Consider the following 11,524-nt stretch of genomic DNA (forward strand, 5'->3'; position numbering starts at 1 on the left):
GAACAAAGTAGCATTTTTTGGTCAATAATTACTAAGGATATAGATCTTTGCTATCTCTGCAATGCATTCTTTGGCAACTACACTAAATAACCAAAAAGAGAGAGCCTGATACTCTTGATACTCTTGTCATGTCAATGATGCAATTCTTGCGACCTCCCTCTTTAACTAAGATCAAAAATTCTATTTACACCCTTTGGCAACATCTGGTGACACTTTCACTTTCATCATGGAAGATTAACAATTTAATGCTACTCTTTCCTATGCTTTACAGCATTTCCTTTACAACAATTAATGCAATTGCTAATTAAAATATACATTTGTAAAATAAAAAATTATATAATTTACCATTTCTAAATTCTAATTAAAGATAAATATATATGTAAAATGAAAAAGACCATGAATTGTTGGAGCATCGTTCCCCTTGTTGCTTAAAAAAAAACATATAAGGTTGCAAAATAGTTATGGCATGTAATTAATTCAGTTTGTGAGTTAGAAAACACACATTTTCTTAAGAAAATATATATAACTAGTAAGAAACAAACAAACATCCATTTGTATATTTTAAGATATCTAGCATAAAAGTAATACAATGCCGCGAGTGTTCAGTTCTCAACCATGAAAGGCGTCCAACTCAAAGCCGCTTATTTCTGAAACCCTAGCAAGGGCCTTTCTCCAATTTTCGGTGGTGTCGGGGCAGTACCGTGGCTTCTCTGCCCGAGTTTTAGGGTCATATGTCCTCTTTTTTCCGAGCTTCCGCAACGCTTCAGCGTACACTCCATTTAAGCCCTCGGTCCAACGTAGATCAGCAGGTCTGACGTTATAGAACATTGGAATGATGGTAGCCTTCGAGTCCAACATGTCGACAAGGTCATCGAGACACCAGCTAGACTCCGCATAACGAGGGGAGAAAATAGCCACATGAACAGCGGCTGTTGCAATAGCATCTTTTATCTGAGCACTGATGCCTTCTCCCTCTTGCATTCCTTCGATGTCTAGAAAGGCTTCCACACCATGCACAAGAAGGCGGCGGTAGAGATAACTGGCAAACGTCTTCTTAACATCGGGACCGCGATGGTTTATAAACACATCGCGCCCATAATATTTGCTGCTCTTGACATTGATATCATCAACGGTGGAGGCGGAGGTCGATGCCTCAAAGTCATTAGCAGATGGTGGGTGATAGGGAGGAGGAGCCGGATTTTCAATTTCAATTTCAGAGAATGAAGTTGCAGGTGATGGGTATGCCATTGCTAATTGGAGTATGAAAATAGAAATAGAAGCAAATTGCCGAGGAAGGAGCCTAGTTATGAATTGGAGGAAAATTGGAATGAAAATGTGAGAAAGAATGAAGAGACGTATATACAGAGACATGAAACGCTTTAATTTTGGCCGTCATTATTAGGGGCCACTACATTATTGACTCATAATACACTTAGATTTAACTTGGGCTCTTTCTCCGGTGCGTACTCTGTAATCGTTAAGCTTTTGGATTTTTTTAATAATATATTTTTATTTATTTTTTAATTATAATTAAAAATTATTAAAATTCTAAATACTAATGATTAAGATTAAATATAAATTTAAACATTAAAAAAATTATAATTCCGCTCATTCTTCCCTCAAAATTCCAAATCATTCGGAAAAAACAATGGAAATCCTATCACGTTTAAACTTTTACCTTTCTTTAATGTCTGATGTTTCACCGTAGATTCTTTAATGGCTTCTGTTTAAACGCATAGTCTATATGTTTGTACCACAACTTGACCAGGGTGTTTACTAAAAAGACAACGACCGCAACGGCATAGATGCGAACAGCGTAAAAGATAATGTGTACAATCAACTCAATATGGTTTGAAATTTGACACGTATTGGGCACTTAGAGACTGAAGTAGCGTGGATTGGAAGCAGAAGATGTTATTGGTGTTGAGGATAATGCTTAAAATAAAGTTATGTAATTGCTTATAAATTAGTCAGTAAATTTTGTGTTAAGTTATTAGAAATAGAGCAGTAAATTTTGTGCTCTGAGTTATTAGAATTAGAGCAGTAAATTTACAGATGTAGTTGATCATTCAACAAATTATTAGGGACAGTAGATTAGTTAGATAATGATAATGAAATTGGAAATATGTGGGCTATATAATAATGTATTCATTGCTCCTATGAAGATATGAGATTCCATTGAGAGTTTAGCTCAATATTTTGTTCATTAGTTTTGTTTATGTTTTCATATGCATGCTCTTGATAGATTTAACATGGTATCAGAGCTATAGGTTAAGAGAGTTGATTTATATGTAAAGTATGTGTTGTTATTATGAGGTTTAAAAAGTTTGTGAAAGCCATTCGCAAGGGTTTTCATAATTTTGTTGAGTCTATGCAGATTCAAGTTATTGGTGGGAGTGCTCAACAGCAATGGCCAACAATATGAATATTTCTCAACCACAAATACTAATGTTTAAAGGGGAGAACTTTGGTTTTTGGAACATTAAGATGAAAATATTGTTTCTCTCACAAGATTTGTGGGATTTTGTAGAGAATGGATATATAGAACCAAATGCTCACACACTTGCCCGCTCGACTCAAGACCAAAGAAACCAGCTAAAGGAAAATTGTAAGAAAGATTCAAAGGCTCTCTTCCTAATCCAGCAAGCAGTGCATGATTTTATTTTTCCAAGACTAACTGGAGTAACAAAATCAAAGGAGACATCAAGCATATCAAGGAAGTGATAAGGTAAAAAGTACTCCAAAATCAAAGGAGGCATGGGATGCTTTGCAGCAAGCATATCAAGGAAGTGATAAAGTAAAAAGTTTTAAGTTGCAGTCATTAAGAAGAGAATTTGAAACCTTGTGCATGCAAAACACTGAATTTATTCAAGATTTTTTCACTAAAGTTATGGGTATAGTGAATGAAATTATGTCTTATGGAGAAAATTTAAAATATCAAAAAATTGTTGAGAAGATTTTAAGAAGTTTCCCTGCAAAATTTGATGGGGTTGTTGTTGCTATTAAGGAGTCTAAGGATCTAACTCAGTTGTCTGTGAATAAGCTAATGGGGTCTCTTCAATCTCATGAGCAAAGAATCAATAGATCTCCTGAAAAATTTCGAGCAAGCTTTTCAAGCAAGAGGAAATATTTTCAAAGACAAAAGTGGTTCCTCTCATTAGGAAAGCTAGAACACTTTTGGAAGAGGAAGAGGAAGAGGACAAACATACAGAGGAGGCAGAGGTCGAGGAAAATTTTTTTTCTGCATACAACAAAGGAAGAGGTAATGATGACAGTGATGGAGGTAAAAGATTTAATAAATCCCAAGATCAGTGTTTTTATTGTAAAAAATTTGCCATTATGAACGAAATTGTTAGAAAAAACAAACACAAGAAGCTAATTTTTTTGAAGAAAAAGAAGAGGTTGGCACTTTATTCTTGGCTTCTAATTCAACTAATAATGTTTCCAAAGAGGCATGGCTTATGGATAGTGGTTGCAGCAATCACATGACAAGGAAGAAAGACAGCCTTACAGAGATAGATGAATCTACAAAATCTGATGTACGATTGGGAGATGACAAGCGAGTTGAAGCTAAAGGTAAGGGAACAATTGTTGTGAAGAGAAAACAAGGAAAACCAAAGCACACTAATGATGTTTTATATGTCCGTGGTCTAGCACATAATTTGTTGAGTGTGGGGTAGCTCCTTGAAAAGGGATATATAATTGTTTTCAAGGACAAGCAATGCATAATCTATGATAAAAATGATCACACTAAAATTATTGCTAAGACTAATATGTTGCGAAACAATTTTTTTGCTTTTAATCTACCTTGTGAAGAAAGTACAACATTAAATGTTGCTAATGATGATAGTTCCTGGTTATGGCACATAAGGTATGGACATTCGAATACGAAAGGCTTGAAATTGTTATATAACAAGCAAATTGTCAAAGGGTTACCACTTATTGGTTCTACTAATAAACTCTGTGAAGGGTGTATTCTTGATAAGCAATATATAGATTCATTTCCAGTAGGAAAATCATGGAGAGCAAGTAAACCATTGGAACTAGTGCATGCAGATATATGTGGTCCTATGCAAACCTTGTCTCTCAACAAAAATAAGTATTTCATTATTTTTGTGGATGATTTTAGTAGAAGAACATGGTTATATTTCATTAAAGAAAAATCTGATGCATTTGTCATATTTCAACAATTTAAATCTCTTGTGGAAAAGAAAAGTGGTTATTGTCTAAAAACATTACACACAGATAGAGGGGGAGAATTCACTTCTAATAAGTTTGATTCTTATTGTAAAATGAATGGCATTCAAAGGCAATTGACAGCTAGTTATACTCCACAACAAAATGGCATTGCTGAACGTAAGAATAAAACAATTGTTGAGATGGCTAGGAGCATGATGAAAGGTAAAAACCTTCCAAATATTTTTTGGGCTGAAGCTGTAGCTACATCTGTTTATTTGCTTAATAGATGCCCAACAAGAAGTGTGCAAAATATTACCCCTTATGAAGCATGGTGTGGAAGAAAACCCAATATTTCTCATTTAAGAGTCTTTGAGTGCATTGCTTATGTTCATGTTCCTGCTGAAAAGAGAAGAAAGCTTGATGATAAAAGTGTGAACTGCATAGCCCCGAGGGATAGCTCAAATGGTCGAGTTCCCGTTGCTAAGTACTCTCCCGGTTTGGGAGGTCACGGGGTCAAATCTCCTCGACGCCCTCGGGGTTAGGCCTGATATGGCTGACCGGCAGATCCCTTCGGGTGGAGCTGCCCCGCTTCTCTATGTGGACGTAGCGGCCACTCCGGTGCCCGTGAACCACACTTAAAAAAAAAGAAGTGTGAACTGCATTTTTATTGGATATTGTGAGGAAACCAAAGGTTATAGATTGTACAATCCACAAAATGAAAAATTAATGATTAGTCGTGACGTGTTATTTAATGAGAAAGAAGACAGTGGAATCATGATGTGCAGCAACAAACTCCAAGTATTGTTGTACAAGAAGATGAATCTTTTGTTTTTGCAAATCCATCCAGTAATCAAAATACTTCAGAGGCCACATCCAATCCATCATCCTCTGCTACTTGAAGTCCTGTTTCAAGTCAAAGTCCTCCTCCGAAAAAGACAAAATCTTTAAATGAAATTTATGGTTATACTAATGTTGCTTTGATTTCTTAGATTGAAGTAGAACCAAGATGTTTTGAAGATGCAGTAAAAGAGTTAGTTTGGTGCAAAGCAATGGATGAAGAGATGGCAACAATTAAAAAGAATGAAACATGGGAGCTTGTGGATCCTCCTACTGAAAAAGAAGTCATTGGGGTGAAATGGTTGTACAAAACCAAGTATGCAGCTAATGGATCAATACAAGGTTAGTTGCAAAGCGACATGCTCAACAACCAGATATTGACTACAATGAAACATATGCTCCTGTTGCAATATTAGATACAATCAAAACTTTTTTTGTATTGGTAGCACAATATAAATGGTTATTTATCAATTTGATGTTAAATCAACCTTTCTAAATGGTGAGTTGAAAGAAGATGTATATGTTCACTAGCCCCAAGGATATGAAGAAGCAGAAAATGAACAGAAAATATACAAACTCAAAAAGGCTCTTTATGGGCTTAAACAAGCTCCAAGAGCATGATATAGCAGAATTGACACTTATTTTTGAAAAAGGGGTTTAATAGAAGTGAAAATGAACACACATTATATAACAAGTCAAATGGTAATGATATAATAATTGCGTGCTTATATGTAGATGACTTTATATACACATCTTCAAGTGATTTGTTAGTGGAAGAGTTCAGGGAGGCTATGATGACTGAATTTGAAATCACTGATTTGGGTTTGCTCCATTATTTTCTTGGCATAGAAGTGACACAGATGAATGATCGAATTTTTATTTCACAAGAAAAATATGTTTCAAATCATCTTAAAAAATGGAAAATGGGAAATTATAAACCCATGAGCACACCCATGTATATAAATGAAAAAATTCTTGTAGAAGATGGAGCTGAAAAGGTAGATGCTCAATCCTATAGGAGTCTGGTAGGAAGTCTTTTGTATCTTACTACCACTAGGCCTAATATTATGCATGCAGTAGGCTGATTTCCAGATTCATGCAAAGTCCAAGTAAGATTCATTTTGGAGTAGCAAAAAGAATTTTGAAGTATGTTTGTAGAACAAGAAATTATGGAATTTGGTATACTTCATCATATAATTTTGGGTTGGTTGGTTATACAGATAGTGACTTTGCTGGATCTTTTGATGACAAAAAAAGCACTTCAAGTTATGTATTCATCCTTGGATCAGGTGTAGTATTATGGTGTTCAAAAAAGCAATCAACTATTTCATTGTCTTCTACAGAGGCAGAGTACATTGTAGCAACAACATCAACATGTGAAGCAATTTGGTTGAAGAAAGTATTGTTAGATCTAAAACAAGAACCAAAATATGCCACAACTATTCACTGTGATAACTTGTCTACCATTGCCATAACTAAAAATCTAGTGTTTTATAATCGCACCAAACACATTGATATCAAATATCATTTCATAAGAGACTATGTGGCAAAAGGAGAAATTCAAATAAAGTTTTGTACAACAAATGAACAACTTGCAGATATATTTACCAAAGCACTACCTAAAGGGAAGTTCGAATACTTAAGGGATATGCTTGGAATCACCTCATTATGTATTAACGTGGAGTGTTGAGGATAATGCTTAAAATAAAGCTATGTAATTGCTGACAAATTAGCCAGCAAATTTTGTGTTCTGAGTTATTAGAATTAGAGCAGCAAATTTATAGATGTAGTCTGTGATCATTCAGCAAATTATTAGGGATAATAGATTAGTCAAATAATGGATAATGAAATTGGAAATATGTGGGCTATATAATAATGTATTCATTTCTCCTATGAAGATATGAGATTCCAATGAGAGTTCAGCTCATGGATTGAGAATCAGACTTCTCTTATTTTTTGTTCATTAGTTTTGTTTATGTTTTCATATGCATGCTCTTGATAAATTTAACAATTGGTCGTTGTTGCATGTTCAATTGATATAGGTAACCAACAATGCAAAATGGCTATTTCACTTTTATCCAAGTCCCTTTGTGTTAGTACATGCTCCACTTTTATATTAACTTTCATATATGACTAACCAAAATTAACCCCAAAAAACCTTTTTCAAACTTGATTATTTAAGTTTTTCTCTTATATATAAATTAACATAAATTTTTCAACCCTAATTAAAATAATATGAACTTTTTTAACATTAATTTATTTTAAATATTTGTTACTGGTATTATATATATTTTTGTTATTTGTAATTTAAGTGTAGTGTGTTTTGAGTTTGTATTAAAGTTAAAGTATCTTTAATCATGAGTGCTTTTTTCTTAAATTATTTTTTTAATAATGATGAGTTATAAGTTTGGAGTAATTACATCAAATTAAAAGATATTTATTTCAATATAGTAAAGTTTCAGAAGTAAATGTTGTAAGCAATTCTTAAGAATAAAGTTTTTCAGCTCGTATAATTAATAATACATCATACTAAATAAACGGATCATTATGGGTTGATGACGATTAAGCTTCTATCGGGCAAATAGAGCCTACAATGCAATGAGCTTACGCGAATCAAGGAAATGTTGCAGATAAGGCATGGATGTAGCCATTCATTCAATCAAACCAACATTTCCATTTTTTTTTTGTTAATTTAGACCAATAGTTGATTGATGGAATTATTTTTGAATTAACCACATAAGCACGATAATGTATTCACATTCAATAGTCTCGATAGACTTCAAACCACACAATAAATACTCAATCACATATAATGAAATCACAACACAAGACAAAGATTTTACCTTCGAAATTTAAATGAGAAAGTCAGAAATCACAACACAAGACAAAATTTTACCTTCGAAATTTAAATGAGAAAGTCAGGGTTAGTGGGGATTTGTTATGCTTTGAAAATCCATTTCAAAGAGAGGGGGAGTTATTTATGCTTAGAAATAGCATGCGTTGTTACTCACTAGCACAAAAAAAAAAAAAAAAAGTTGTAGATGGTTACGATGCAAAGGATCTTCACTCATTCTATATATGGTCCTTTGTCTTCTTATTTTCAAGAAGGTTGCATTTTTCCAACTCTCATCTCTATTACCACTCTACAAGCTTCAAGCTTCCCTATGTCTCTTTGCATTTCCTCTATTGATGTCCTTTTTCACCATAGTCTTCATTTTTAGTGGGATTTCTTGTAAAGCCAACCATCATAATCGTTGATTTCAACCACGGGGTTTCATTGGGAACAATAACATACCATGCACATTCTTACTAGGGGATATATATATTGAGGAATAAAATGGAGCTCAAAGTTAATGAAAAAATATAAAGGGGTATAAAATTGTTAATGAAAAAATGAATACTTGCAATATCTAATGAAAATAGGGGTTTTTTAAATTTGGAAGGTGTATTGGGTTCATATTGGTATGGGTTAAATAATGTCATTTTTAGAGGTATTTTCCAATATGTAGTCAAATTGAGGGTATTGTTTAATATGCCACAATCACATGTGATATGTTAAAGGTTCATTAAGTGAATCCCCCGTGATTTCGTCTTCCAAGTAATTTTGGACATTTTCAAAAAAAATCCAAAAACAATTAAATGCTTATTACAAAGTTTACAAACAGTTTTTTTTTTTTTTTTTTGGGCAAGGAATTCAAAACACACCTTCCCATTTACATGGTTTGCATACCCAGAAGCTAGACCATTAAGGAAATGGAATCACATACCTTGCGTTTGCTTCTCCATATCAACCACCCCATTACTGAAAAATATTGCATGTTTTGAAGTACCCATTACTGAAAAATATTGCATGTTTTGAACTTGTTTTGCTACTAAAGGAATTATTCGCTCTCTTCACTTATGTGATTTGATGAAGCATGCCTTGCCACCTTTGACTAATAAATATTTATTTTCTTTCATATAAATGATAACATCCCTAATGCATAAGTATAGACTACCAAACATCACTCCATGTATGTCTAATCATACAACTTTACATTCTACTTCATTAACATAGTAATATAAAACTTGATTTTACATCTATAAGTGATTCTCATCATATATTTCCTTGCAATCATGTTAGTGAACTTGGTTGCACTACTAGATCATAAGTTTCAAAAGTGAGCTCATCAACTAATATTTCAAAAATGAAATTACATTAAGATTCACTATCCAACAAAGAATTTACTTTTTGGTTCTTCACTTAAACTTTATTTTTCAATGGTGTGTATTTATCTCCACTTACTTTTTGTTATTGCATGTGGTGCAAGCTATGGCTTCATCCAAATTAGAAATGATTTCTACTACTTCTTCCTTCGTGTGGAGAGCTACCTTTTCTTTCTTCTTGGACTTCAGCGACTATAAATATAAATATAAAGGAGATTTAAGGAAAGTGAGTAGGTGGTTTTGTTAAGAAGAGATCACCTGGGTGAATAGTTTGGGTTTTTTATTTATAGTTTATTTTGAAGTTTATTGGTTTTTCCTTACCTCAATTTTAAAATTGGATGGTTTTTTTGTTTTATATGGGTATTTTTTTATTTGTTTTTTTAGTTTTTATTAACTAGTGTATTTTTGAAGTAGGGGAAAGGAAATGTTTAAGTGCATTCAGGTGGTTATGTTGTTTAAAGATTGTTTATTTATGATGACAACTAAGTCGCTTTTACGCAACAAAGTTGCATCTTTACAAAATTACCGTGTGGACCTGTGGGTTATGGGCCCATATATATATATATATATATATATATCAAAACCCTTTTAATAGGCAAACTTCATAACAAAACCCGACCAATCAACCAACGAACCAATGAATGGTCTTGATGGTCGGAACTCAACGAGGGTTAAATCTCGTATAAACCCTTATTGCGTCCAAATCAAATGTTAGCCTTCATTCACATTTGGAAGCGATATGCATCTGATCACCCATCCAACGGACGGTTCGATCACTCGGAACTATAAACTCTTTTTAATGAGTTCATCGGGTCTGCTAACCGAGATAACTTGTTTGCAAGTTTCCATGCGATCACCGTAGATCTTCTTCCATTGGACAGTTGTCGCGTCATTTGCTCGTCAACTAGGCCGGACAATCTTCACCGTCGATGTGACCCTGCTCGATCCAATGGATGTCACGCAATCTCGCGCTCCAACTAGCATGATGATTAATATTTCGAAAGCATGCGAGCAAAGTTGTTTTCCAGTGCTACGTGTCAACCGCTAAGGTTAATCACGTGCTTAAATCAAAACTTAAAGGAACTCAACTTAATAAAGAGTTAGTGCTTCATATTTGTCGATCTTGCCAATCCGACGGTTTCCGTGGTGCTATTCAATCGACTCCAGTTTCAATTGAACACCTCTCCTCCGTTGATTTGTTCTGAAATCCAATGGCTCTCTCATTACTTCTTGATGGAACTCACATTACAACACACTTTATCACCGCCATACTTTATCTAAGGTGAAGTTCATAGAATTTTGTCCTTTACACTCACACACACATATTTATTAACTTGCAGTAAAGAACATATATATAAAGACAAAGACACACAAAACTCAAATAATACACAGATGTATAATAACATGTATATTTCAATTATATATAGAACTTGATTACAGGCTAAGGCCTCTCGGCCTTAGTCACCAATTGCCCTTCGACTACATTGTATCCTTTATCTCCCTCTCTCACAACACAAACTCTCTTTATATAGGAGATTATAAAAGTTTGGATCATCTAGATCCATGATTTTCTCCTATAAATCGCCTAAAATTTCTCAATCAAACCCCTAAATCTCCCTATGGCAGATAATTACATTTAATCAAGTCTTCTAAAGACATCAATTCCATCTATTTAGCTCTATTTAAATGGAATTTTCCCCATTTTACAATGATTGTCCGTGTTTCCTCTTTCACAGCTTTGGGTTCCAATTTTAATGAAGGTTGCTCAGATGCTCCTACATCAGACTCCCAAGGTACAAAAATTTATGACCTCCTGGTCATATGCTTCCTTCATCCCTTAGCAATTCTACCCACATCCTCTGTGGAATTGTCTTTATGATCTTTATGTGAGTTGCAACAAAACCTCTGTAGTAACAAATCTCCTTCTTGCTACACGATACCTCACCAAGCTTCTCTCCTTCAAGCTCAGTCTTTTGGCATCTCTCTAGTTCTCTCTTCTTTCAAACCAATTGAGCACTCCTTGCTCCAGTTTTCTACGATCTTCTCACCTTCTTTTGCCACTATCTATATGGTAATATAAGACCATAAACTTTCCAATCTTCAATATGATCGTACCTCCTTTTGCACGTAGAATCTTCTTCTGCTCTGTTACCAAAATGATGACAGCGAAGCCACTTTTACACAGCAAAGATGCATCTTTACAAAATTAGCGTGTGGACCTGTGCGTTATGGACCCACACACACACACACACACACACACACACACACATATATATATCAAAAGCCTTTTAATAGGTGGACT

General features: G+C 34.2%; 1 protein-coding gene across 1 annotated transcript; it reads right to left on the minus strand.

Moving 5' to 3' along the window:
- Positions 1–609: 609 nt before the first annotated feature.
- On the minus strand, positions 610–1,248 carry LOC149212788 (toll/interleukin-1 receptor-like protein). Its single transcript, XM_089388819.1, has one exon. It carries the CDS (start codon positions 1,246–1,248, stop codon positions 610–612), a length of 639 nt encoding a protein of 212 aa, XP_089244945.1.
- Positions 1,249–11,524: the final 10,276 nt, after the last annotated feature.

The sequence above is a fragment of the Pinus tabuliformis genome, chromosome 1_1 (assembly GCF_031772625.1).
Source record: "Pinus tabuliformis cultivar Carrire ecotype Pingquan chromosome 1_1, CPIR1, whole genome shotgun sequence".
Classification (NCBI taxonomy): domain Eukaryota; kingdom Viridiplantae; phylum Streptophyta; class Pinopsida; order Pinales; family Pinaceae; genus Pinus; species Pinus tabuliformis.